Below are 27,894 nucleotides of genomic sequence, written 5' to 3'. Positions count from 1 at the left end.
AGCATCCAGACACCGGATGTAGCCTATCAGCAGCATCACCACGTAATTTTACGTACGCCTATGTCGTTTTATGGAATCAACTGCTTGATTCAACTATATATAAATTTAAGATTTCATATGCAACCAAGACTTAAGTAAATTATGTTGCTTTTTCAATTGTGAACGTTTGCTGTTTGGATTGTTTCTTCTCTCTGCTAGAAAGGCATTCTTCCCGGAATGTAAAGCTAACCACATTCACGATGGGAAGGAATTACATTTATTGATCAAAAGCGGAGTTTGGGCTCGTGGCCCTTTCTACTGATGCAACATGTATAATTTTGCAAATAAGAGGGTGGTTACTGGCTAGACAATTCAGTAGATTTAAGCTGCCAACATCAAACAAGGAGGCCCATTTTCTGTAAATAGTTTAATATTAAATAAAAAAAAGACTCCCATATAAAAAGAAAGCTACAGTCAACAATTTAATATTCTTTTAACATAAGTATTGAAAGCAAGGGTAGAATGAGAAAATACTTAATTACAATTCCCCGAAAATTCACAATTCATTGTCTCTAACAATATAAAATAAAACACATTAACTGTACATATTTACAAATCTCCAAGTGTAGAAATTGCATAATCTGCTTCTTTTCATTTAAATAAGACATGCCAGCATTACTGGGCTGTAATAGTGTATAGCACAGCGATCTGAAGGACAATTAGAGAAAGTACAACTACATCCCACCCAAAAATACATTGAGTTAAAAACCCACACATATCTCACACTTTTTCATCAGCCATTCCCCTGTGAAAAGACCTAATTGAAATGTGCATCGTTTACTAAACACACCACAGAGAACATACAGAGGGGTGTATCACAAAGCATGATCACTATATAGAGCAAGGTTCTATAAGAAAGCTTATCTTGAATGTGGGTTGTCGGAAGTGTCGAGTCTTGCCAATTTCACATCTATCTTTATGAACTTGAAAATGTGACTTCAGATTATTTAGGCAGTACACTTAGCTGGCTAACTCATCTGCTTGGTGATACACACACAACCCCCCCCCCCAGGTAATCTGATTCTAGATCTGTGGTCAGGGGCAACTTCTACCTTGAGCATCTTGAACACCCAAATGTACACAATCCACACGCACACAGACATCATACAATCTCAAACAGAGCGCAAATGTAGGTCATTCAAGTAGATACTCTTATCCTGACTCACAGTAAACACACTGAAAAACAGTGCAGTTTTTTGTAGACATAATTCTAACACTTACATCATAATGGATCTCAATCAATCACAACGTCAAGCAACCACACAGACTTAAGAGGACCTAAGTGAAAGCATCCACATAACTATTTTTCATTTTTTCATCTAAATCACTCCCATTCAAAAGGTAAGAGGTTGGCATGACAATATATTAGTGCAGTTGAAAAACAGAGTGGGGGAGCTTGGACAATAAAAAGCAGTGATAGGGGTGGGGTTGGGGTGAACCTGCTCCTGTCACTGTCTCTGGGACCTAGCTCCCCGCCGCCTCCTGCCCCGGACCGACCTCTCAGGCTTCAGCAGCACCACCTACAACACAGACACACATCACATCATCATTAGCAGTCTGGACGGCAGACACTAAGGGACAAACTGCACTGCTGTTAGAAACTGAGACGACGCAACACGCACTGATATAATGGGTCCAATGAAGTTAAGGGTTGTGGGGTGGTCTAGTGTTTTACCCTGGGTTTAGGTTCCTCTAGGGCTGGAGAATCCAGTTCTCTGTAGTCCTCTAGCACATTCTGTAGCCTGAAAATGTTTTAAAACACACACAATAATATCAGTATATTTACACTGGTATTACATTTCCTTGTTCTTTGGAAAAGTGGCAGTGTTATAAGTGCCACCGAGAAGATGGACAGAATAGTAAATCGGTGCTCATCGTTATCAAAGATTCAAGTACAGAATCAAAATGAGCTCACGTTTGTTTCCTTTTCCTGCCTCTTCTGGCTCCCCCCATTTGTGCAGTTTGATTCTGAAAGGGAAAAAGGGCACTGAAATCAATAAGGCACAAATTACATCAATCTTTCACTGCTTGTAATGCAATATGCAATATTGTGTCTAAATGGCATTTTTAGCCATGCAGTGGTAAACAAAATGACCTCCTTTGGGCTTGGAGGATGGTTTTAGGGATCCTTTATGACTGTGTTTAAATCAGGACAACTAAAGGAAACAGCAGCCAGACTCACCCTGCCCTGCTCCGTGTGCTGTAGACCCCCAGTCTCCTCCTTGGGGCAGCTGCTCCCGTCTCTGGGACTCTGGTACCCCCCTGCCTGAGGTCTGTCCCCCTGCCGATCTGACATAGCCTGGCTGTACGAGTCTGTCTTGGCTTCCTCCAGGTAGATGGGAAGCAGAGGAGGGATAGTGTGACACTCTGGGAACTCCAACTTGCTCTGCGGAGGCGTGGTGGAGCCATCGTTGCTGGGTTTAGGGGTTCCCTGAGCCGGGGAGTGGGCTGCCTCCATATTGAGCCGGGACAGGTCCGGGTTCCTCAGGGTGCAGGCCTGCCGAGGGCTCAGGGAGAGGGGGGCACTGGCCTGAGGGAGGAGAGCGGAGGGGGAACGGCGCTCCCCAGGGTAGGAGGGCGGTAAGGCACCGAAGGCATCCGCCCCAGACTGAACTGCTTCCTGCTCTTTAGCACTGACCTGGAGGAAGGAGGTGTAGATAGTGTCCATGAAGGAAGCGTAGGGGTCCAGGACGCTCACCACGGAGCCCTCTCCACGCTGGGACACGGGGGCCAGGGGGGGACAGGGGCTGGGCGCAGTCTCTGGGGTAAGCCGATTGGCTGGAATATCCTCCTGAGGGGAGGAGCTGTCTGTTTCCTGTAAGGAGATTGGCTTTTCTCCCTCTGAGGGTGGTGCCATGTTGAGCTGAAGAAGGAAGATACAGATATTTCAAAAATCACAGGACAAGGCTTGTGTCAGGAGTGGGAAACAATGGCCTGTGTGGTCCAGTGGTTATAGCCGTTGATCCCGACACACATGTATGCCAGAGTCGGCATGGGTTCGAATCCGTCACACTGGCATTTTACTCCCCCTCCCTTCCTCGGCCTTTCCAACACTTTACTACTATCTCTTCAATAAATAAAAAAATTAACAAAAGGAGGAGTGGGACTGCGCCACTCCTAAAAAAAAAATAAGTGGAACACAACAAGTACCTGGATGTTGTTGAGGAGGTTGATGGCCCCATTAGGGCCCTGGAGCAGAGGCATGCCCAAGGCAGAGGCCTGCACGGGGGGCAGGAAGAGAGGGCCTGCACCTAGCCCCAGAAGACTGTGGAGGCTGGTCAGAGCAGACAGGTCTCCTACAAATACACATGGTTCATCATTAAAACAGTTTGTGAATGAGATAAGGTGACATTCTAAGCAATATGTAGGTAATGTACAAGACATAGCTTTGTTGTAGCTGTTCCCCAAGTTTGTAAATAATTCACTATTCATAAAGTGAAATGTAATAGAAAAGACTAACTATGATTCTGCATTTGTAATTGACAACAAAACCTTGATATTTATAGCAGTGTAAATGAATGTTGCTGTGACTAACCTAGAACCCCTGGGTTGAGGAGAGTAGGCAGTAACTGGTGGAGGACAGGGTTGTCCTTTCCCTGGACAGACAGGGGGATTAGGGTTTCCATCCCCCCATCATGGCCTGAAGCTGACACCTGGATGGAGACCGGATCAAAACATCAAACTGACATCTCTAATAGAGATACAGTGTTAACTATTTGACAAGGGAAAACTACAGGGTAGAGGACCAGGCTAAGGGAGAGAACCTACCTGAGGTGGGGGTTGTTGGGGTTGCTGTGTTAGGGGGAGATGAGGGGCAGGCGGGAGGCCAGTAGAGCCCAGGGCAGCAGTTAGCAGATCAGGGCTGAGGGAAAGGAAGGCCGGGGGAGGCAGGGGGGTGGAGAGCAGGAGCGACTGCAGGGCCTGGAGGGGCCCATCGGCTGGAGGAAGCAGGCCCTGGAGGGCCTCAAGGAGCCCAGGGCCGGGGAGGGATGACGGGTCCAGGAGTCCAGACCCTTTATCCAGAGACAAACCGTCCAACAGGGCTGGGATGTGCTGCCGGAAGGGAAGGTCCAGGCTCAGCTGGCCAAGCCCAGACAGGGGCAACATGGCAGTCTGCTGCTGGCCTAGTAGCAGGGAGGCCATGAGGAGAGCCTGGAGGCCCAGTTTCTCCCCCATCCCCAGATCACACTCCTGGCCTGGGGTAGGTGCAGCAGAAGGGGGTAGCAGTGGGTTCAACAGACCCAGGAGATTCAGAGGCAGCTCTCCCTGACCTCCCATTAGACAGGGGAATAAGCTAAATGGAAAGTTGTGGTTCAGATGGGCAGTCTGGTGTTGTTTCTGCTGTTGCTCTTGGTGATGTTCATGCTGTAACAATAGTTGTTGTTCTGATTGTTGTAGTAGTTGTTGATCGGGCAGTTGATGGTGTTGCTGAGGTGTGTTGGAGATGGGGAGGTGACCCTGCTGACCGCCAATCCACAGGCCCAGGGGCAGAGAGCCCAGGATGGTGGGGTCCAGGAGGGAGGGCAGGCCGGCCGTGGCAGACAGAAGCTGGAGAAGCTGCTCCTGGCTCATGAAGGGGAAGGCTTCAGCCAGGGGTAAGGAGCAAGTGGAGTCCCCCAGAGCCTGGGGGCTGCAGCCTTCTGGGGGTTTGGTCACTGTGGAGCCCTGATGATCAACACTCTGAGGCTCTTGCACCCCTAGAGAGGATTGGAGAGAACCAGGATTAACGGCCTGAGGAAGGTTATTTTTCAAAACAGACAGTACTCAACAAATATTAACACGTCTAATGAAAAATGTGTGTATTTTCCTAGGCCTCGGGTAGCCTAGCAGTTAGAGCGTTGGACCAGTAACTGAAAGGTCGCTGGTTTGAATACCTGAGACAATGTCAAAAATCTGTTGATGTGCCCTTGAGCAAGGTACTTAACCCTAATTTTCTCCAGTGGAGCCGTACTACTACGTCTGACCCTGTAAAACAACACATTTCACTGAACCTATCCGGTGTAAGTGACAATACAATATTCCATGATTTCACCTATTTAGAGACATTTTAAAGGTTCATCCTCACCTGTAGTGTTGTTGCCGGTGGTTCTGTCCAGGCCCCCCTCCCCAAGAGGTGTGGTGGAAGAGGCTGCCAGCAGTGCCAGCATGTGGTTACTGAGATCCAGGGGTCTGGGGGAGGTGGTGCTGCTGTAGCTGGTGACGCTGCTGCTATGGTTGGAGGTGGAGGTGCTGTTGAGACCAGGGCCTAGTGTTGACATGCTCTCCATCTCCATTGATTCACTGACTTCAGGAAAGGCCTGGCCCATGGGTGACTGGATGGTGGTGGCATCCATAGGTTGGTTTTGGGCCTGCCACAGCCTATTAGGGGTGTGTGGGGTGGGCGAGGGGCTACTGCGATATTGTGCTGACTGAGCGTTGGACAAGGCCATGGAGGGAGACCGTCTCTGTTTGGGACTGGTCCTCGTATGTGGTCGAGACGGAGACTGTGCATTACCTCGCCTGGACTTTGACTGAGAGGGAGAGAGGGGCTGTAATGGGCTTTGTGTGGTACTGTGATGAGTGGGGGACTGCATGGGGAATGGTCTGATGTTTAAATGGGAGGGCGAGGGAGACTGCCTGGGGCTCTGCCTCATGCCTCCTGTACAGTGTCCAGAGCCGGGCTGGGCTCCAGTGGCTTGAGCGTTCTGCACACTGAGCAGGTGAAGCAGAGCAGAGAGAGGCTGGGTGGGGGGATCCGGTTGACCTGCCATGATTGTTGTGAAATCCAGGGCGCCGTCAGGCTGCTTCTGGGGCCCTGCGAGTGTGCCAGAGTGCCGGACTGAGAGCCTTAGGGCCTGGAAGTGGTTCTCTAACATGGCGGGGTAGGACGAGGCTGAGGTAGAGGAGGGTTGAGAGTGTGAGGAGAGGTTGAGCACGTCACCGGGGGTTCTGGGACTGGTCATCTGGGACTCCTTCAGCATGCTGAGCACTGTGGGCGAACGCCGCTGCCGCTTCCTGTGTGATGTCCGGTCCGTACGGGAGAGGTGAAGGGGACTGGAGGCTAGGGGCTGGGAGAGGGAAAGCAGGGGGGAGGCTGCAGGCAGGGGCCTAGCGATTGAGGGAAGGCTGTTGTGTAAAGTGCTGTTTGTTACCTTCAATTGCTTAGACTCCCTCGAGACCTCCAAAGAGAGGGCTGAGTTGAGGATGCTGCGTGAATTGGAGCTCTGGTTGTGAGTCATCTGGCTGGCCAGCTGGGCCTTGGCTGCTGCCGAGAGGAGGCTACTGGCAGGAAAAGAAGCTGGGTGGGGTTGCTTCTGGTGGTTCAAGAACTGTCCAAGAGGCAAACCAGAAGGACCAGCACTGATCTCCATGCCTGAGGCAGAAGCAGGTGCCTTTGTGGGCCTCCCAACCTTTTCAAGAGCTAGAGAGAGGATATGAGGATTGTTTTGGTTGCTCAGTGAGTTTGAGTGAAGGATGTGATTATTAGTGCTACTGTTGCCTGAGTTCTTAAACTGCTCTAAGATGTCCTCAAGCTTGTATTTTGAGAAATGGAGGACAGGAGACCCCCCTGGTATAGGAGAGTGTGAAGAGGATATCCTTCTGGGGGGGTAGCCACCAAGCACCACCCCTCCCACCCCCTGCTCAGAGTGAGCGGAAGAGGCGGAGGGGTGGCGTGAGCGCTGGCGGGGAGAGGGGCAGTTCATACTCACAGAGGGAGAGGGGGAACATGAGGGGGACAGGGGAGACCCAACGATGATACCATGTTGATGACTCTGCCCTCCCCTCCCCAGTGTCCCAGGGGAGGAGGGAGGAGGGGGAGAGAGGGGCCCCATATGAGGAGATCTGAGGGCTTCTGTAGTCTGTGGTGCCCTCTGACCCTGACTGAGGTTCTGAGGCGTTGGTGTGCGTGGGGACCTCTGAGGTGCCCCATAGCTGGAGAATGGAGAGGTGTTGGGGGGGAGATTGAGAGGAGGTGGCAGGCTCCTCAAAATATCAGGCGTGTGATAAGAGTTAGTGCTATTGTGTGAGAGGGGTGAGGAGCCATTGTAAGAATACACAAGTTGGGGAGAATTTTTAGGACTGCCACAAGAGTTGGGGTGGAGGTTATTGTTGGGCCTGGACTGGACTAGATGGTGTTTGGAGGTGTAAGTGCCACGTTCTTTTTCTTCCCTGTCCACTCTCATCCTCTTAGGATCTCTGTTCTCCATAATGCCACTGGTGACCTCTGCAACAACAACAACAACAAAACATCTACATTAGAGCTGGTACAATAATTGTATAATAGTGTAACCGACAATTATGGACAATAACCATGAACTCACATTTTTCTTCATCATTCTTAATACATTAGTAGGGGGTGAGATTCAACTTAATTTTCAAGTAGATATAGTTTACCCAATAGCAGTTTTTAATTATTTTTACATGAAGTGGGTAAAGTTGGTAGCCTAATCATTTTACGAGAAAAACGGCATGGTCGGGAGTAGAAGCTTCCTTTCCAAAAGTTCCAAGCGGTCATAACAATTCCTTTTGAGACGGGTGTCACCAAAGTTGTGTTGTATTCATAGGTATGTCGTAGCTCCTTTTCAAAGATGCAGTATTTTAATACATTACAAGCTCAAAACATTTTTCGCAAAAAATGGCAATTACAACAATAACCATGGCAATTAATTGTTACCCAAAATCCCATAATTGTCACAGCCCTAACCAACATGATTGATTACATTTCTGAGAGCAATATTTGAATAGCACAATGTAAAATGTTTTGGTAACTAACCATCAATAGCTGTTAGATGATCCTGAAAGCACTTCATTTCTGTTACATTAGATCTATTCATTTTTTTGGCGCTGACACAGTGCCTTCATTAAGTACTCACACCCCTTGACATTTCCCACATTTTGTTGTGTTACAGCCCAAATTTAAAATGTATTAAATTATGTTTTTCAAAATTGTTAAATAAGTCCAAAAGTATTCAACCCCTTTGTTATGGCAAGCCTAAATAAGTTCAGGAGTAAACATTTGCTTAACAAGTCACATAATAAATTGCATGAACTCGGTGCAATAATAGAGAGTTTAACATGATTTTTGAATGACTACCTCATCTCTGTACCCCACACATACAATTATATGTAAGGTCCCTCAGTCGAGTAGTGAATTTCAAATACAGATTCATCCACAAAGACCAGGGACGATTTCTAATAACTTCCAAAGGGCACCTATTGGTAAATGGGTAAAAATACAAATAAAGCAGAGAATGAATATCTATTTGAGCATGGTGGTTATTAATTACACTTTGGATGCTGTATCAATACACCCAGTCACTACAAAGATACAGGCGTCCTTCCTAACTCACTTGCCGGAGAGGAAGGAAACCGCTCAGGGATTTCACTACGAGGCCAATAGTGACTTTAAAGCAGTTAATGGCAGTGATAGGAAAAAACTGAGGATGGATCAACAACATTGTAGCTGCTCCACAATACTAACCTAATTGACAGAGTGAAAAGAAGGGAGCCTGTACAGAATACAAATATTCCAAAACATGCATCCTGTTTGCAATAAAAAGAAACATAAGAGAGCTAAGCATAGGTCAAATCCTAGAGGAAAACCTGGTTCAGTCTGCTTTCCAACAGACACTGGGAGACAAATTCACCTTTCAGCAGGACAATAACCTAAAACACAAGGCCAAGTATACACTGGAGTTGCTTACCAAGACGACATTGAATGTCCGAGTGGCCCAGCTACAGTTGACTTAAAATCAGCTTAAAAATCTACGGCAAGACTTGAAAATGGCTGTCTAGCAATGATCAACAATCATCTTGACAGAGGTTGAAGAATAAAAACATATTTTTTTGCAAATGTTGTGCAATCCAGGTGTGCAAATCTCAGAGACTTACAGAGAAAGCGATTACAGCTGTAATCGCTGCCAAATGTCATTCTAACATGTATTGACTCACGGGGTTGAATACTTACCTAATCCAGAACGTTTTTTTCTTCTTTTTTTTCTTCTTCTAAATTTTATTCAAATGTTTGAATTTTTGTTCCACTTTGACAGAGTATTTTGTGTAGATCGTTGACAAAAATGGCAATTAAATCCATTTGAATACCATTTTGAACAAAATTTGGAAAAAGTCGAGGGGTGTGAATTCTTTCTGAAGGCACTGTATTTACCTGTGTGATGGGCAACATAGGGCAGTTGTGAAGCCTGCATACTGCGACAGAGCGCTGCCATGGCAACCACTTTCCTCCGATGGTTACAGAGCTTTGTCATGTCCTGCTCTGCCTTCCCCACCGGCTGGCTGTGCTGTTGAATTTTGACCCCTAGGCTAAAGTTAAACACCTGCAGAGACAAAGGAACATACATTCAGCAAACCCCAGTCAAAACCGGTTGTGAGATGATAAAAGTGAGATGTAGAGGGAGTCACCTTGTGGATGACCAGCGGACACTCCAGGCCACACTTGCATGTGCCATCGGTCAACAGATATGACTTAACCTCTTCCAGTGAAGACAGGACTGCGCCACTTGGACTGTAGGAAAGGACAGGGATGCAGGAGATGAGTGATGAAATAAAGGGAAGGGGAAATCAAATATATTTTACAATTCCCTGCTCCAGACCAGCTTTTGGGAAATGAAAACATTATAATGGCTCATATATGCTCATAACACAAGTATAAACAGTATTATACCCGCCTGTGTTACTGAACTAGCTTACCTGACATACACCACAAGCCCGTCCTTCGCTCTCCTCTGCCAGCCAATGGGGACTTGTATTGCCACAGTGTGAACTCCATCCTTGTCTCCACTGCCACTCTCACTGCCTCCCATCATTTTGTAAAAACTGCTTTGCAGCACCTTTGGGATAGAAGAAGCAGGAACAAATGTAGAATGAATACATGCTTTGATGAACAACTATTACGACCACTATACTGAGATTCTGACGTCAATGTTTTCCCACAAAAAGGACAACCAGAGTTCCAAATCGTAGAAACCAATATAAAGTCTCCAACATAAAGCATACCTGATGATAGCCCATTCATCGATGCTAACTACCTTTAGCACCTATTGTGGATAGTATCTTCTGGCCAGGGGAGTTTTGTTAAGCTTGTGCTAAACGTTTACACACATCACTTGCGGTACGGTTTTGAAAACATATCTTATCTTTCATTTCTGTTAGGAAAAAAAGGTTAAATTACTACACACCTTTATAGGGTTGGGGTTCCCACACGGCCATATTTCCATGTTACAGCGTCTGTTTACGGAAAACAGAGTCGACCAACTGTGCTAATTAGCTATCTGCGTCTCCGAACACCTGTGTAAACGGAAGACGGACGCCACAAACTTGTCAATGAAAAATACTGCTGGCTGCAACTGTGTTAAAACCAGTTAAAACAGTGTACAGTAAGTATATATTTTGCATTTGTGAAATTATTTTGATGTGATATGAAAGTAGAGGGCATTATGTTTCTAGAATCGTACCGCAACTGAGAATCCATTCACGTTTAGATGGGAGTATTTTGCTGTTTTGGCTGCCAGAGGCAATTCGCCTCTAAAAAGAACATGTAAGGTCCTTGGACTTGGAGTAACGTTAGGCTCTTTTAGTCTGTTATTGGGCTAGCCTGATGAGTGAGGAAGGATATAATGTTCTCAAGCCTACCTTGTCATCTTTGAAATGCCAAATATATTATTGGCTATGGTATCCACCGTTTGAAGGCCATTGTGTCAGGGGAGAAGCACACAGACTCTGCCAACCACCCTCCAACACCTTGCAGAACTCTCCAAGAACTAACGTTAAGTCTTCTGACCCTGCTTCAGAGGTCAACTCCTCCAAAACTCTGCAGCTGACACTAAGGCCACAGTTTGACTGCAAAGAAGATTGAGATAGACCTGACGTTAGAAAGCCCTAAAAAATAATACGTGAAAATGAACAAAATGAATCTCTCGATTCTGATTGTTACAATAACCCCACACAAACGCAGCCACATAGCATTCGAGGAAGGGGGATGCATATATTAGGATAGGCCTAGTAGTGGTATTTCAATTGAGTGACGTATTATCAAATAGCTACCTAGATAGTTAACGTTAGCGAGCTAAATGAGACTGGTTGTGTGTGCAGCTGGATGTTGAAATTAAAAGGGAAAACAGCATTTGTAACTTGATAATAGTTATCTAGTCCACATGAACACTATACTTGACAATATAGCCATTACAGAAACGGCACATAAAGTTAAATCACAGTCACAGCAATGATTGTCCTACATAGCTAGCTAGGCTACCTTTATCCAACTAACGTTAGTTAGCTAATGTTGCAGTCTAAAGTGTCGTAACAGCTTGACAGACACACCTTGCAAAATAGTAACATTTCAATAATGAGAACTTGGGGGGAAATTGTTTATATATTGTCATGCATGCTAGCTAGCTAACGAGCAATTGTGCGAAATGTATTCTACCATTCTGTTCTCAAACAAGGTCGCGAAGTTTTTGGAGTCTTCTCCAGTAAGCTCGCGGGAGAACCCCGGACAGAGTTAGCTAGCTGGCTTACTAACGCTAAATTGTTTTGGACGTTAACATTATCTAGACAGACAATGTGGTGATCAACCCGCCAATGCAAATTATTTGCGCCATCAATCAACTATCCGTCTGTCTAGCTGCATCTGCCCGTCTCGTTAAAAACAAAGGACAATAATGCTTCATTTTACTGCGCCTATGATCTCGGGGCTAGGCTAACGTTAGATGGCTAGCTAGCGTTGACAGAAATTTACTTGATTCTGGAGTGTCCCAAGACCCAAGGATGTCTGATCGTGTCGCCAAATTATTCAGTCGTTATCTCCAGACACTGTTCGATCAAGCTGGTGTATGTTCAGCAAAAATGGAGCTCATCCGATGCACCTTTTAATCTCTATTTCACAGTTATTATTTTTTCTTGCAGATTCCGTGCAAAAAAAAATAATGGAGTTTTCTATGGAGCATGCGCACTGGGGCGGCGAGGGACTATTGTACCCACAATGCAACCGGACCTTTGTAGTGGTAGCCGACGCGACCCCCCAGATGAAGAATAAACTGGCCATGGTTCTCTGTTCTTCAACTGGGCTGGGGAAAAATAGGCTTTTGTAGAATGTCATGTTTTCTTCCATGGATTAGCTACCTCTACTACCATCAGTGTTTTACAATACAATAATGTACTTTTTCTTAATATGTTATGTAGATCCTCTCCTTATATATAAACTACAAGTTTTTCTTTATGTTTAAAATGTTCTTTAACCTGGCAGTACAATGAAGATAAACATAGCCTATTTCCATTCCATTCCTTTGTCAGTATTTTCCATAGAAATATAATTATTGTTGTCATAACGATGTTGACAACAATGAGAGCAACTGAAACAATACTGATTATGCCTGCAGTTTGTACAGTAAGCCAACAGTTGGCTGTGTGTGTCTTGGTCTGTCCTCTCAGGCTGTGACAGGGGTCTGCAGGGTCATGGCTAGAAGGGATCCAGCTTGTGTCAAGTTAACATCAAAAGTCATTTTCCCCCCCATTTTAGTTCGACAAAGCTGGATCCCATCTAGCCATGACCGATCTACAGGGCCAAGGAATGGGTGTGAGTATCGGATTTCCCCTCGTCACTGGTACCCAGCTGTCTCACTCACTCAAACTGATGCCTGCCTTTACAGTCCCTCACTCACTCACCCCTCTGCTCTAACCACTAACCATTGGATCACTTTTTGGAAATTACCTGCATAAAGCTGAAAAGGGATATATCAATCAAGAGTTGGAATGGTTCGGAGGCCTCCGGTGTGACAGGTTGCTCATCACACATGAAAGGAAACTGGTGAAGAAAGCCTTTTCCATACATCCACATACCAGATTTAATTTCTTCATTGACTGGACTAGCAACCAGTAGGACCAAGTATGTCTAAACTGTAACTATATTGCATGCCCCTTTTTTGTGTATATGTGTGATCTGTTCAGCTTAGTCTTTTTCTAAATAGATATCATATATTTTATCATTTAGATATATAGCAAATTCTTTAAGTTTCATTAAGAGGGGACTGAAATGTCAAATCCTCACTAAGACTGATCCTGGTTTTATATCATTGTAATTTTTCAGAATCTCTCAGCTCATGCCCAGTCTGGCAAGGCACCCAAATTTAGCCATGATGAGATTGAGTTACCCTGCCCCAAAATAGTAGAGTGGACGAGTATATTTTGGAGTGTGTGTGTGTGTGCAGGCTTGTGTGAGTAAATCATCTCCCCCTCCCCCCATTACTACATGCGAGAGGAGAGGACATGATTGGGTCACGTGTCTCATTAAAATGGTCCAATTCAAATTGTTTCTGTTCCCCTAAAATGTATTCTGTCTTAGGTGGGTAGCACTGCAGGACGAGAGTGAGAGCTCACACACTACACCATGGCCCAATATGACCAGTGAGTCTGCTCTCCTGTTGCTGAACTCAATACATAGGATATTCCTTTTTAATAGTTTTACCCGGTTCTAAACTAAACAACGAGGGAAAGTATTATTATTAGATTATTCATTGCAATAGTCATGTAAAACTTGGTAAAATGTCAACCTCAGCCACCGTAACAATACTACTGCAATATCCGCCCTTAAATATATGTCAGATATCCTTGTTTGTTGATGTTGCTTAATGGTCTCTGTTTGTTTCTCTGAGTTAGACTGGAAGATAAACATTCTGTGGATATCCACGATAACCCCACAGCCCCTGACAATATTGTGAAAGAAGAAGACAATACTGTGAGTAGCATGACAATCTGCCACTGTTGGTAACACCATCCCTCAAACAGTTTAAAATAGCAGCCAACTAGGATGGTCAAAATACAGTAACCTCATTAGTTTAATATGTGAGGCTCTCTGCTCCCCTATTTATATTCTGCAGTAAGGTGACACTGTGGGCTAAATCCACAGAGCTTTTTTAATTGACCACTTACTCTCCAGAAGTAAAATAATGGTTTCAAAGGAAATTTTTGTACAGTGCATTCGGGAAAGTGTTCAGACCCCTTTACTTTCCCCACATTTTATTACATTACAGCCTTATTCTAAAATTGATGAAATTGTTTTTTTCCTCATCAAGCTACACACAATACCCCATAATGACAAAGCAAAAACTACTCTTTAGAAATGTTTGCAAATGTATCAAAAATTAAATACTGAAAGCATCTTTGGCAGCGATTACAGCCTCAAGTTTTCTTAGGTATGACGCTACAAGCGTGGCACATCTGTATTTGGGCTGTCATGAGCCTTTTACTGAGGAGTGGCCACTCTACCATAAAGGCCGGATTGGTGGAGTGCTGCAGATGGTTGCCCTTCTGTAAGGTTCTCCCACCTCCACAGAGGAACTCTGGGGCTCTGTCAGAGTGATCGGGTTCTTGATCACCTCCCTGACCAAGGCCCGTCTCCCCTATTTGCTCAGTTTGGCCGTGCGGCCGACTCTAGGAAGAGTATTAGTGGTTTCAAACTTCTCCCATTTAAGAATGATGTAGGGCACTGTGTTATTGACAGTGGTGTAAAGTACTTAAGTAAAAATACTTTAAAGTACTACTTAAGTAGATTTTTGGTGTATCTGTACTTTAACTTTTACTTTACTACATTCCTAAAGAAAATAATGTACTTTTTACTCCATACATTTTCCCTGACACCCAAAAGTACTCGTTACATTTCGAATGCTTAGCAGGACAGGAAAATGGTCCAATTCACACACTTATCAAGAGAACATCCCTGGTCATCCCTAATGCCTCTGATCTGACGGACTCACTAAACACAGATGCTTTGTTTGTACATGATGTGTGAGTGTTGGAGTGTGCCCCTGGCTATTCATACATGTTTAAAACAAGAAAATTGTGCCGTCTGGTTTGCATAATATAAGGAATGTGAAAGGATATATACATTTACTTTTGATACTTAAGTACTTTTAAAACCAAATTCTTTTAGACTTTTACTCAAGTAATATTTTACTGGGTGACTTTCACTTTTACTTGAGTAATATTCTATTAAGGTATCTTTACTTTTCCTTAAGTATGACAATTGGGTACTTTTTCCACCACTGGTAAATTGGGACCTTTAATGCTGCAGACATTTTTTGGTACCCTTCCCCAGATCTGTGCCTCGACACAATCCTGTCTCGAAGCTCTATGGACAACTCCTTCGACCTCATGGCTTGGTTTTTGCTCTGACATGCACTGTCAACTGTGGGACCTTATATAGACAGGTGTGCACCCTTCCAAATCATGTCCAATCAATTGAATTTATCACAGGCGGACTCAAGTTTTAGAAACATCTCAAGGATGATCAATGGGAACAGGATGCACCTGAGCTCAATTTAGAGTCTCATAGCAAAGGGTCTGAATACTTATGTAAATAAGGTAGTTCTGTTTCTTCAGGTTATTTGTTAACATTTCTAAAAACCAGTTCTTTTTGTCATTATTGGGTATTGTGTGTAAATTGATGAGGAAAAAACGAATATAATATATTTTAGAATAAGGTTGTAACATAACAAAATGTGGAAAAAGGAAAGGGGTCTGAATACTTTCCGAATGCACTGTATGATATAAATAACAATCATGATAGGAAATCATTGTTTTGATGAGACTGATTCTTTGGATTTCAATAAAAATGTTCTACCTCTAGCTGAATCAAATCAAATTACATTTTATTGGTCGCATACACATATTAAGCAGATGTTATTGCGGGTGTAGCGAAATGCTTGTGTTCCTAGCTCCAGCAGTGCAGTAATATTGAAAAAATTTCGACAATACACAGATTTAAAAGTAAACGAATGCAAATAAGAAATATATAATATATATACCAATCCAATATATATCAATCCAATCAGCGGTCACTAGGGAGGGGAAAGGAAGGAAATCTGTAAAAGTATTGAGACATAGGCACTCTCTCTGCAGGTATACTTTATTTATGAGGAGGAGGTGGAAGTGGAGGAGAAGGAGCCCGAGCCTGAGCCCGTTGTTATATTGGTGAATGACAAACCACACAAGTTCAAGGACCACTACTGCAAGACGCCCAAGTTCTGTGACGTCTGTGCTCGTATGATAGTCCGTAAGTTTTAACATTGGCCACAGTGGCTCTTGTATTTATTAATAGTATCTGTAAAGCTGAAGCTTAATAATACTGACTAGCTTCTTATAGTTCACTTTTCAACCTTTCAGTCAACAACAAGTTTGCTCTACGGTGCAAAAACTGCAAGACCAACATCCATCACTCATGCCAGTCCTATGTCGAGTATCAGAAGTGCTTTGGAAAAATTGTAAGACATTTTCAATTCATAATTTAGATGATCATTTTCTGACATCATAATGACTAAGTTGCCATTGCATGCAGTTGCCAAAAACAACAATTATTCTACATATTCATTTTGCTGTCTCTCCTATAGCCCCCAGGTTTCAGACGGGCCTACAGCTCCCCTCTATACAGTAGTGACCAGACAGATTCAGGTAAGACACTAACCATCTCAACAAGTCTTCAACTTATTTTTTACTATATGTGCTCTCTCTGCTGCTTCTCTCCTGTCTAGCCCACTCCAACCGTAACGACCCTGTGTTTGACACACTGCGGGTTGGGGTCGTCATGGCAAACAAGGAGCGCAAGAAGGGGTCTGAGGACAAGAAGAATGTGAGTGTGGAACTCTATGTCCATGGCACATATTAGCCAAAAAAGAAATGAATGACGATAAGTGGTGTAATTTACTGACAACCATTTGTATAGGGATCATAAATGGCATGTTAACCATCTTTTTCCTCCTCCAAGATGATGATGATGATGATGGAGGAAGAGGAATCCCAACAACCCAAAGAAAACGAGCAGGCAGAAGGTATTGAAAAAGGATGCGCATGTCCATATTGAAGCATGTGACAATTCAAGGTGATGCCATCTATAGTTCCACTGCATCAACTATACAGAAATACACATTATCTATTTCAAACAACGTATTTTATTTAAACAAATTGTGCCAAATGAAATGATATTGAAGCTCATCAAAGTGAATGATAAATAAACCGAAGCATAAGGGGTGGTTGGTTGTCAAGCAGTTGCTAAACAATATACAGTACCGGTCAAAAGTTTAGACACACCTACTCATTCCAGGGTTTTTCTTTATTTTTTACTATTTTCTACATTGTAGAATAATAGTGAAGAGATCACAACTATGAAATAACACATATGGAATCATGTAGTAACCCAATTTTTTTTAAACAAATCAAAATATATTTTAGATTTTAGATTCTTCAAAGTAGCCACCCTTTGCCTTGATGACAGCTTTGCACACACTTGGCATTCTCTCAACCAGCTTCATGAGGTAGTCACCTGGAATGCATTTCAATTAACAGGTGTGCCTTGTTAATTTGTGGAATTTCATTCCTTCTCAATGCGTTTTGGCCAATCAGTTGTGTAACAGACACAGATGTGTAACAGACACATCTCAACATCAACTGTTCAGAGGAGATTGCGTGAATCAGGCCTTCATGGTTGAATTGCTGCAAAGAAACCACTACTAAAGGACACCAATAATAAAAAAAGACTTGCTTGGGCCAAGAAACACGAGCAATGGACATTAGACCAGTGGAAATTTGTACTTTGGTCTGATGAGTCCAAATTTGAGATTTTTGGTTCCAACCACTGTGTCTTTGTGAGATGCAGAGTTGGTGAACGGATGATCTCTGCATGTGTGGTTCCCACCGTGAAGCATGGAGGAGGAGGTGTGATGTGTGGGGGTGCTTTGCTGGTGACACTGTCAGTGATTTATTTAGATTTTAAGGCACACTGAACCAGCATGGCTACCATAGCATTCTGTAGCGATACACCATCCCATCTGGTTTGCACTTAGTGGGACTATCATTTGTTTTTCAACAGGACAATGACCCAACACACCGCCAGGCTGTGTATGGGCTATTTGACCAAGGAGAGTGATGGAGTGCTGCATCAGATGACCTGGCCTCCACAATCACCCGACCTCAACCCAATTGAGATGGTTTGGGATGAGTTGGACCGCAGATTGAAGGTAAAGCAGCCAACAAGTGCTCAGCATATGTGGGAACTCCTTCAAGACTGATGGAAAAGCATTCCAGGTGAAGCTGGTTGAGAGAATGCCAAGAGTGTGGAAAGCTATCAAGGCAAAGGGTGGCTACTTTGAAGAATCTAAAATATATTTTTATTTGTTTAACACTTTTTTGGTTACTACATGATTCCATGTGTTATTTCATAGTTTTGATATCTTCACTATTATTCTACAATGTAGAAAATAGTAAAAATAAAGAAAAACCCTTGAATGAGTAGGTGTGTCCAAACTTTTGACTGGTACTGTATGTATGTCAACCTTTTCCCAGACTAACCAGAATGACATCCAGTACAGAACAAAAAATTTATATCTTACACTGAATGTCAAGGAGCGACGTAAAATAAATGTAATACTGACTATAAAGTTGTGGAGTTGACCATTGTTGTATTGAAACTCTACAAAGACCCTGTGTGATGTCCTTGTAGGAAAGCCAGAGGGGGATAAGAAAGGAGACAAGGCTGACAAAGCAGATGACAAGGTAAGGGACTAACTGCCTGACATCATGTATACACTAACCATGTAAATGTCAATAATAACACCCTGTCTGGTACATCAATACAATTAGTAGTTAAATAAACATTGGTGTATGTTTGCTACAGAAAAAGAAGGAGATGGGAAACATGGGAAATCAGTCACATTACTACCTGGCTCTGTATCGCTTCAAGGCTATTGAGAAAGACGACCTTGACTTCCAGTGGGTTTACCAACACATTTCCTTATATTGTATGAATTCGTTTTTATGTCCAACATTTGTGGTATTGTGAAACATTTGATACAATTTGATAAAAATATACAAACCTTTGTGTCTTTCAGTCCTGGTGATCGAATCACTATAATTGATGATGCAAATGAGGAATGGTGGAGGGTAAGTGTTCCTGAAAAAATTGTCATGCAAGCTGACAATGATCAAAACTAGCAATGACTCTGCTAGTAGTCTCTATGGGGGTGCCACAGGGTTCAATTCTCGGGCCGACTCTTTTCTCTGTATATACAGTGGGGAGAACAAGTATTTGATACACTGCCGATTTTGCAGGTTTTCCTACTTACAAAGCATGTAGAGGTCTGTCATTTTTATCATAGGTACACTTCAACTGTGAGAGACGGAATCTAAAACAAAAATCCAGAAAATCACATTGTATGATTTTTAAGTAATTAATTTGCATTTTATTGCATGACATAAGTATTTGATCACCTACCAACCAGTAAGAATTCCGGCTCTCACAGACCTGTTAGTTTTTCTTTAAGAAGCCCTCCTGTTCTCCACTCATTACCTGTATTAACTGCACCTGTTTGAACTCGTTACCTGTATAAAAGACACCTGTCCACACACTCAATCAAACAGACTCCAACCTCTCCACAATGGCCAAGACCAGAGAGCTGTGTAAGGACATCAGGGATAAATTGTAGACCTGTACAAGGCTGGGATGGGCTACAGGACAATAGCCAAGCAGCTTGGTGAGAAGGCAACAACTGTTGGCACAATTATTAGAAAATGGAAGAAGTTCAAGATGACGGTCAATCACCCTCGGTCTGGGGCTCCATGCAAGATCTCACCTCGTGGGGCATCAATGATCATGAGGAATGTGAGGGATCAGCCCAGAACTACACGGCAGGACCTGGTCAATGACCTGAAGAGAGCTGGGACCACAGTCTCAAAGAAAACCATTAGTAACACACTACGCCGTCATGGATTAAAATCCTGCAGCGCACGCAAGGTCCCCCTGCTCAAGCCAGCGCATGTCCAGGCCCGTCTGAAGTTTGCCAATTACCATCTGGATGATCCAGAGGAGGAATGGGAGAAGGTCATGTGGTCTGATGAGACAAAAATAGAGCTTTTTGCTCTAAACTCCACTCGCCGTGTTTGGAGGAATAGAAGGATGAGTACAACCCCAAGAACACCATCCCAACCGTGAACCATGGAGGTGGAAACATCATTCTTTGGGGATGCTTTTCTGCAAAGGGGACAGGACGACTGCACCGTATTGAGGGGAGGATGGATGGGGCCATGTATCGCGAGATCTTGACCAACAACCTCCTTCCCTCAGTAAGAGCATTGAAGATGGGTCGTGGCTGGGTCTTCCAGCATGACAACGACCCGAAACACACAGCCAGGGAAACTAAGGAGTGGCTCCGTAAGAAGCATCTCAAGGTCCTGGAGTGGCCTAGCCAGTCTCCAGACCTGAACCCAATAGAAAATCTTTGGAGGGAGCCGAAAGTCCGTATTGCCCAGCGACAGCCCCGAAACCTGAAGGATCTGGAGAAGGTCTGTATGGAGGAGTGGGCCAAAATCCCTGCTGCAGTGTGTGCAAACCTGGTCAAGAACTACAGGAAACATATGATCTCTGTAATTGCAAACTAAGGTTTCTGTACCAAATATTCAGTTCTGCTTTTCTGATGTATCAAATACTTATGTCATGCAATAAAATGCAAATTAATTACTTAAAAATCATACAATGTGATTTTCTGGATTTTTGTTTTAGATTCCTTCTCTCACAGTTGAAGTGTACCTATGATAAAAATTACAGACCTCTACATGCTTTGTAAGTAGGAAAACCTGCAAAATTGTCAGTGTATCAAATACTTGTTCTCCCCACTGTATCAATGATGTCACTCTTGCTGCTGGTGATTCTCTGATCCACCTCTACGCAGACGACACCATTCTGTATACATCTGGCCCTTCTTTGGACACTGTGCTAACAAACCTCCAAACGAGCTTCAATGCCATACAACACTCCTTCCGTGGCCTCCAACTGCTTTTAAATGCTAGTAAAACTAAGTGCATGCTCTTCAACCGATCGCTGCCCGCACCTGCCCGTCCGTCCAGCATCACTACTCTGGATAGGTTCTGACTTAGAATATGTGGGCAACTACAAATACCTAGGTGACTGGTTAGACTGTAAACTCTCCTTCCAGACTCACATTAAGCATCTCCAATCCAAAATTAAATCTAGAATCGGCTTCCTATTTCGCAACAAAGCCTCCTTCACTCATGCTGCCAAACATATCCTCGTAAAACTGACTATCCTACCGATCCTTGACTTCGGCGATGTCATTTACAAAATAGCCTCCAACACTCTACTCAGCAAACTGGATGTAGTCTATCACAGTGTCATCCGTTTTGTCAAGTGTCAGTGTGCAGCGGTAGGACGTAGAAAACGTACTTTACTCGAATAAATCACAAACTAATTCCATACAGGGAAAAATATTTCAGCTCGACACAAAAGAGCGACCACTTAACAAAGAACAAACACGCACAAAACCATGTGGGAACCAGAGGGTTAAATAGGGAAAAAATTATAACGTAATGGAAACCAGGTGTGTACAATCAAGACAAAACAAATGGAAAAAGAAACGTAGATCGGTGGCGGCTAGAAAGCCGGTGACATTGACCGCCGAACCTCGCCCGAACAAGGAGAGGCACCAACTTCGGCGGAAGTCGTGACACGTTTTGTCACCCAAGCCCCATATACTACCCACCACTGCGACCTGTATGCTCTCGTTGGCTGGCCCTCACTACATATTCGTCGCCAAACCCACTGGCTCCAGGTCATCTATAAGTCTTTGCTAGGTAAAGCCCCGCCTTATCTCAGCTCACTGGTCACCATAGCAACACCCACCCGAACACACGCTCCAGCAGGTATATTTCACTGGTCATCCCCAAAGCCAACACTTACATTGGCCGCCTTTCCTTCCAGTTCTCTGCTGCAAATAATTGGAACGTATTGCAAAAATCAATGAAGCTGGAGTCTTATATCTCCCTCTCTAACTTTAAGCATCAGCTGCCAGGGCAGCTTACCGATCACTGTACCTGTACACAGCCAATCTGTAAATAGCACACCCAACTACCTCATCCCCATATTTTTATTACCCTCTTGCTCTTTTGCACCCCCAGTATCTCTACTTGCACATCATCATCTGCACATCTATCACTCCTGTGTTAATGAACATTTTAATTATTTTGCCTCTATGGCCTATTTATTGCCTTTACCTCCCTACATTTGCACACACTATACATAGATTTTTCTATTGTGTTATTGACTGTACGTTTGTTTATGTGTAACTCTTTGTTGTTGCTTTTGTCGCACTGCTTTGCTTTATCTTGGCCAGGTCACAGTTGTAAATGAGAACTTGTTCTCAACTGGCCTACCTGGTTAAATAAGGTGAAATAAAAAAATATATATATATAAATACTGCCTCATGAGGTCTACTTTCTATTTTATTGTCACCATCGTAAATAAGGGCATTTTTCTATTCTCAGGGGAAGATTGGGGAGAAGACAGGTTACCTCCCCACCAATTACATCATTAGAATAAAAACAGGAGAGAGGGTGTTCAAGGTGACGCGGTCCGTCGTGGGAAACAGAGAGATGGGTCAGATAACACTAAAAAAAGACCAGGTAAGAAACAGGTGTCTCTGTATCAGACCTGAGTCAAATACTATCACATACAGCAGTTGAAAGTAGTGTAATTGAGGTGTGCTTTATTTAGCTACTGCTGGTCACACTGAATCAAGCCCAGCTCAAGTATTTGACCCAGGTCAGCTGTCTGTGTCTATGAAAATAATATGTTTCTTAGTTTTTCTTTGCACAGGAAACTGATGTCAACTGATTTATGATCATGAGCAGTATGGATGAATGTGTGCATGTGGACAGTGACTGTAATGACGGTTGCTACTGTGCGTGTGTGTGTCTGGTCCTGTGGTGGAAAAAGTATCCAATTGTCATACTTGTGTAAAAGTAAAGATACCTTAATAGAAAATGACTCAAGTAAAAGTGAAAGTCACCCAGTAAAATACTATTTGAGTAAAAGTATTTGGTTTTAAATATACGTAAGTATCAAAAGTAAACATCAAGTAAAATAATTTCTAATTCCTTATATTAAGCAAACAAGACAGCACCATTTTCTTGTTATTTGTATTTACGGATAGCAAGGGGCACACTCCAACACTCAGACATAATTTACAAACAAAGAATGTGTGTTTAGTGAGTCCAGCAGATCAGAGGCAGTAGGGATGACCAGGCATGTTCCCTTGATAAGTGCGTGAATTATACAATTTTCCTGTCATGCAAAGCATTCAAAAGTACTTTTGGGTGTCAGGGAAAATGTAAGGAGTAAAAAGTACATTATTTTCTTTAGGAATGTAGTGAAGTAGAAGTAGTCAACAATATACTGTACCAGTCAAAACCTACTCGTTCAATGGGTTTGATTTGTTTTTACTATTGTCTACATTGTAGAATAATAGTGAAGACATCAAAACTATGAAATAACACATATGGAATCATGTAGTAACCAAAAAAAGCACGTCTATTATTTTTATTAGTGTCCTTTAGTAGTGGTTTCTTTGCAGCAATTTGACCATGAAGGCCTGATTCACACAGGTTCCTCTGAACAGTTGATGTTGAGATGTGTCTGTTACTTGAACTCTGTGAAGCATTTATTTGGTGTCACGCCCTGACCTTAGTTTTCTATGTTTTATGTATTATTTTGGTCAGGTCAGGGTGTGACGAGGGTGGGTATGCTTGTTTTTCCTGTCTAGGTTTTTTTGTATATCTAGGGGTGTTTGTTAGTCTAGGTTTATTATAGGTCTATGGTGGCCTGAATTGGTTCCCAATCAGAGACAGCTGTTTATCGTTGTCTCTGATTGGAGATCCTATTTAGGTTGCCATTTTCCATTTTGGTTTTGTGGGTTATTGTCTATGTGTAGTTAGTTGCATGTCAGCACTCGTTTGATTAGCGTCACGTTCGTTTTGTTATTTTGTTTAGTGGTCTTCGTTAAATAAAATAAGAATGTATTCAAATCACGCTGCGCCTTGGTCTCCTCGTTACGACGAACGTGACAGAATAACCCACCATAACAGGACCAAGCAGCGTGAAAAAGAGGGGCAGACGTTATGGACTTGGGAAGAGATTTTGGACGGAAAAGGATCCTGGACATGGGAGGAAATATTGGATGGAGCAGGACCCTGGACGCAGCCGGGGGAGTATCGCCGTCCTAAGGAGGAGATAGAGGCAGCGAAAGCGGAACGGCGATACTACGAGGAGAAATACCGGAGAATAGAGTAACGGCGACGATATGAGGGTACACGGCTAGCACGGAAGCCCGAGAGGCAGCCCCAATAAAAACATTTTGGGTGGCCCTCGAGGAGATTGGCTGAGTCAGGTAGGAGACCTGAGCCAACTCTCGTGCTTACTGTGGGGAGCGTGTAACTGGTCAGGCACCGTGTTATGCAGAGATGTGCACGGTGTCTCCAGTGCGCTATTCTAGCCCGGTGCACTCTATTCCAGCTCCTCGCATTGGCCGGGCTAGAATGGGCATCCAGCCAGGAAGGAAGGTGCCGGCTCAGCGCTCCTGGTCTCCAGTATACCTCCTTGGACCAGGATATCCTGCTCCGGCTCTGCGTACTATGTCTCCGGTGAGTCTGCACAGCCCAGTCTGTCCTGTGCCGGTGCCCTACATTTGCAGGGTGAAAATAAACATCCAGCCAGGATGGGTTTTGTCAGCTCTACACTCCAGACCTCCAGTGCGCCTCCAGAGTCCAGTACGTCCTGTTCCTTCTCCCCGCACTCGCCCTGAGGTGCGTGTCCCCAGCCCGGTACCACCAGTTCCGGCACCACGCACCAGGCCTACAGTGCGCCTCGGCAGTCCAGTGCGCCTCGGCAGTCCAGAGCGTCCGGCGACAGTACCCAGTCCGGAGCGTCCGGCGACAGTACCCAGTCCGGAGCGTCCGGCGACAGTACCCAGTCCGGAGCGTCCGGCGACGGGCCACAGTCCGGAGCGTCCGGAGACGGGCCACAGTCCGGAGCGTCCGGAGACGGGCCACAGTCCGGAGCGTCCGGAGCGTCCGGAGACGGGCCACAGTCCGGAGCGTCCGGAGACGGGCCACAGTCCGGAGCGTCCGGAGACGGGCCACAGTCCGGAGCGTCCGGAGACGGGCCACAGTCCGGAGCGTCCGGCGACGGGCCACAGTCCGGAACCTCCGGCGACGGTCCCCAACCCGGGGCCTCCGGCGATGAGCCACGGTTCAGCTCAACAAAGGCAGAGGGACCAGTGTAAAGATTTGTGGCCTGCTGGAGGTCATTTTGCAGGGCTCTGGCAGTGCTCCACCTGCTCCTCCTTGCACAAAGGCGGAGGTAGCGGTCCTGCTGCTGGGTTGTTGCCCTCCTACGGCCTCCTCCACGTCTCCTGATGTACTGGCCTGTCTCCTGGTAGCGCCTCCATGCTCTGGACACTACGCAGACAGACACAGCAAACCTTCTTGCCACAGCTCGCATTGATGTGCCATCCTGGATGAGCTGCACTACCTGAGCCACTTGTGTGGGTTGTAGACTCCGTCTCTTGCTACCACTAGAGTGAAAGCACCGCCAGCATTCAAAAGTGACCAAAACATCAGCCAGGAAGCATAGGAACTGAGAAGTGGTCTGTGGTCACCACCTGCAGAACCACTCCTTTATTGGGGGTGTCTTGCTAATTGCCTATAATTTCCACCTTTTGTCTATTCCATTTGCACAACAGCATGTGAAATTTATTGTCAATCAGTGTTGCTTCCTAAGTTTGATTTCACAGAAGTGTGATTGACTTGGAGTTACATTGTGTTGTTTAAGTGTTCCCTTTATTTTTTTGAGCAGTGTATATCTAGGGGTGTTTGTTAGTCTAGGTTTATTATAGGTCTATGGTGGCCTGAATTGGATCCTATTTAGGTTGCCATTTTCCATTTTGGTTTTGTGGGTTATTGTCTGTGTAGTTGCATGTCAGCACTCGTTTGATTAGCGTCACGTTAGTTTGTTTAGTGGTCTTCGTTAAATAAAAGAAGAATGTATTCAAATCACGCTGCGCCTTGGTCTCCTCGTTAAGACGAACGTGACATTTGGGCTGTAATCTGAGGTGCAGTTAACTCTAATGAACTTATCCTCTGCAGCAGAGGTAACTCTGGGTCTTCCTTTCCTGTGGCGGTCCTCATGAGAGCCAGTTTCATCATAGCGGTTGATGGTTTTTCTGACTGCACTTGAAGAAACCTTCAAAGTTCTTGAATTTTCCAGGTTGACTGACCTTCATGTCTTAGAGTAATGATGGACAGTCATTTCTCTTTGCTTATTTGAGCTGTTGTTGCCATAATATGGGCTTGGTCTTTTACCAAATCTTCTGTATACCACCCCTACCTTGTCACAACACAACTGATTTGCTCAAACGCAAAACATAAAGAAAAACCCTTGCATGAGTAGGTGTGCCCAAACTTTTGGCTGGTACTTTAAATAGTAAAGTCAAATACAGATACACCAAAAATCTACTTAAGTAGTACTTTAAAGTATTTTTACTTAAGTACTTTACACCATTGGTCCGGTCATCTTCAACAACTACTGTACCTCTGTGGAGCCACAACACTTTCCTCCATTCTCTTTGTGTTGCAGATCGTGGTGAAGAAGGGAGAGGAGGTGAATGGCTACTTGAAGGTCAGCACAGGCCGCAAGCTGGGCTTCTTTCCCACTGACCTGCTCCAGGAGATCTGAGCCTGACCGGACCACAACCACAGGTCTAGAGTCACACCGTCACCAGGAACATAACCACATATCACCAAACCCAAGACCTAAACACATGATGACATTTACACTAACACTTGTATTTTCCACTTTTTGGGGCCTATAGAGCTGATCTGGTGAATGTTTGAGCACTGTAAATTGTGTTGAGTGTAACTTAATACTGCAGCCTACCCACCCTGGTGAACTGGATCAGCTGGCCATGCAATCCGAGCTGGACAGAGACGTGTGACCAGGAGTGTGTGGTGGACACCTAAAAAGTGAACGTTTGTGACATTTTAATGTGATCAAAACCGGACAACCTGAAACTACATCTTCATAAACTTGAAGCAAAAAAAGTTTCTAAACCCAATGGCTGTAACTACTGACTATCTACTAAGTAACTAGGATTTTTACTTTGTTTTTGTTATGCAAACTAAATTGTCTTGGAGGCTAATGTATTGCTTACTCTTATTGTAGTAGTTCCTTTTTTATATATAGTTAGCTGAAATTCTAGTGCTTCATTTTCCCCTTGATGCAAATGTTCAAGAGGGTGGGGAGTTTGACTGGGGCGGTACACCTGTCAAACGGTAACGCAGGAGTCCTAAGGTGAGCTCAGGGAGGACAGAAACCTCCCTTGGAGCAGAAGGGCATTTGAGCTGTTGTTGCCATAATATGGGCTTGGTCATTTACCAAATCTTCTGTATACCACCCCTACTTTGTCACAACACAACTGATTGGCATTAAAGTGCATGTTGTAATTTAAAAAAAATAATCTTTAACAAAACAGCGTGCTGTGCATTCATTCTATTTATATATAGAGCAATAGACAATGTAAGCCTGGCTGACAGAGACCCACAAACTTGCCAGACAAATGAAGTTGAAATCATTGATGCAATATTGTAACGTTACGCTACAGTCATTTTATTAAGTACTAACAGCAGAGTGCAGGCTTTTCCCATTTATTGTCTTTCTTGATATGCATCTGTGACACCATCATAGTGGTGAAATCAATTCACAATTTGAAATAAAGTCCTCTTTTAATCAGTATTTTGCATTCACTGATTTTTGTGTCTACCATGATTCATGACTTTTGTGTCCAACCTAAAGAGGGAATCAGTTCAGCTTGTGTCTACAAAATAGTCAATACAGATACTACTTGTGTCATGTATTGATCCTGTGATGGGGACAATGCAGCCTTCATTATCCTGTGTGAATGTTAGCAGTGTCACATGGAATGATTGTAAATAGTGTCTTACATTTATTCAAAATATTATAAAATATAC

General features: G+C 44.1%; 2 protein-coding genes across 5 annotated transcripts; one reads left to right on the top strand and one right to left on the bottom strand.

Annotated features, from left to right (window-relative positions):
* Positions 1-391: 391 nt before the first annotated feature.
* On the bottom strand, positions 392-11,979 carry LOC139542746 (methyl-CpG-binding domain protein 5-like). 3 transcript variants are annotated; one of them, XM_071348539.1, is made up of 13 exons: positions 11,774-11,979; positions 10,669-10,875; positions 9,727-9,866; positions 9,439-9,541; positions 9,185-9,353; positions 5,105-7,243; positions 3,808-4,736; positions 3,575-3,692; positions 3,190-3,335; positions 2,222-2,902; positions 1,955-2,007; positions 1,715-1,781; positions 392-1,559 (listed from the first exon to the last, which is right to left on the bottom strand). In XM_071348539.1, the coding sequence occupies exons 3-13, from the start codon at positions 9,840-9,842 to the stop codon at positions 1,488-1,490; spliced, it is 4,593 nt and encodes a 1,530-aa protein (XP_071204640.1). In that variant the 5' UTR covers positions 9,843-9,866; positions 10,669-10,875; positions 11,774-11,979; the 3' UTR covers positions 392-1,487. The 3 variants fall into 3 exon arrangements, with proteins under 3 accessions (XP_071204640.1, XP_071204639.1, XP_071204638.1); XM_071348538.1 differs by lacking the exons at positions 10,669-10,875; positions 11,774-11,979 and adding an exon at positions 10,215-10,322 and having other exon boundaries at positions 1,662-1,781; XM_071348537.1 differs by lacking the exons at positions 10,669-10,875; positions 11,774-11,979 and adding an exon at positions 10,215-10,322.
* On the top strand, positions 10,287-27,658 carry LOC139542748 (SH3 and cysteine-rich domain-containing protein 3-like). 2 transcript variants are annotated; one of them, XM_071348540.1, is made up of 14 exons: positions 10,287-10,412; positions 11,941-12,919; positions 13,376-13,437; positions 13,690-13,768; positions 15,931-16,084; positions 16,195-16,292; positions 16,419-16,479; positions 16,560-16,657; positions 16,793-16,856; positions 18,524-18,576; positions 18,698-18,792; positions 18,912-18,963; positions 22,357-22,494; positions 26,504-27,658. In XM_071348540.1, the coding sequence occupies exons 3-14, from the start codon at positions 13,421-13,423 to the stop codon at positions 26,600-26,602; spliced, it is 1,008 nt and encodes a 335-aa protein (XP_071204641.1). In that variant the 5' UTR covers positions 10,287-10,412; positions 11,941-12,919; positions 13,376-13,420; the 3' UTR covers positions 26,603-27,658. The 2 variants fall into 2 exon arrangements, with proteins under 2 accessions (XP_071204641.1, XP_071204642.1); XM_071348541.1 differs by lacking the exons at positions 22,357-22,494; positions 26,504-27,658 and adding an exon at positions 22,206-22,331.
* Positions 27,659-27,894: the final 236 nt, after the last annotated feature.

This window comes from Salvelinus alpinus, chromosome 17, assembly GCF_045679555.1.
Source record: "Salvelinus alpinus chromosome 17, SLU_Salpinus.1, whole genome shotgun sequence".
Lineage (NCBI taxonomy): Eukaryota > Metazoa > Chordata > Actinopteri > Salmoniformes > Salmonidae > Salvelinus > Salvelinus alpinus.
This window is presented reverse-complemented; position numbering and strand designations above follow the sequence as displayed.

Excerpts from the sequence above, each read along its gene's own strand:
- LOC139542746 (XM_071348537.1), bottom strand. The coding sequence starts at position 10,253 with ATGGAAATATGGCCGTGTGGGAACCCCAACCCTATAAAG. Across the intron at positions 4,737-5,104 it reads CACCGGCAACAACACTACAG|GGGTGCAAGAGCCTCAGAGT; the intron begins GTGAGGATGAAC and ends AATCCTCTCTAG. Across the intron at positions 2,008-2,221 it reads AGCACACGGAGCAGGGCAGG|AATCAAACTGCACAAATGGG; the intron begins GTGAGTCTGGCT and ends TTTCCCTTTCAG.
- LOC139542748 (XM_071348540.1), top strand. Across the intron at positions 16,293-16,418 it reads AGAAGTGCTTTGGAAAAATT|CCCCCAGGTTTCAGACGGGC; the intron begins GTAAGACATTTT and ends TCTCTCCTATAG. Across the intron at positions 22,495-26,503 it reads TAACACTAAAAAAAGACCAG|ATCGTGGTGAAGAAGGGAGA; the intron begins GTAAGAAACAGG and ends TTTGTGTTGCAG.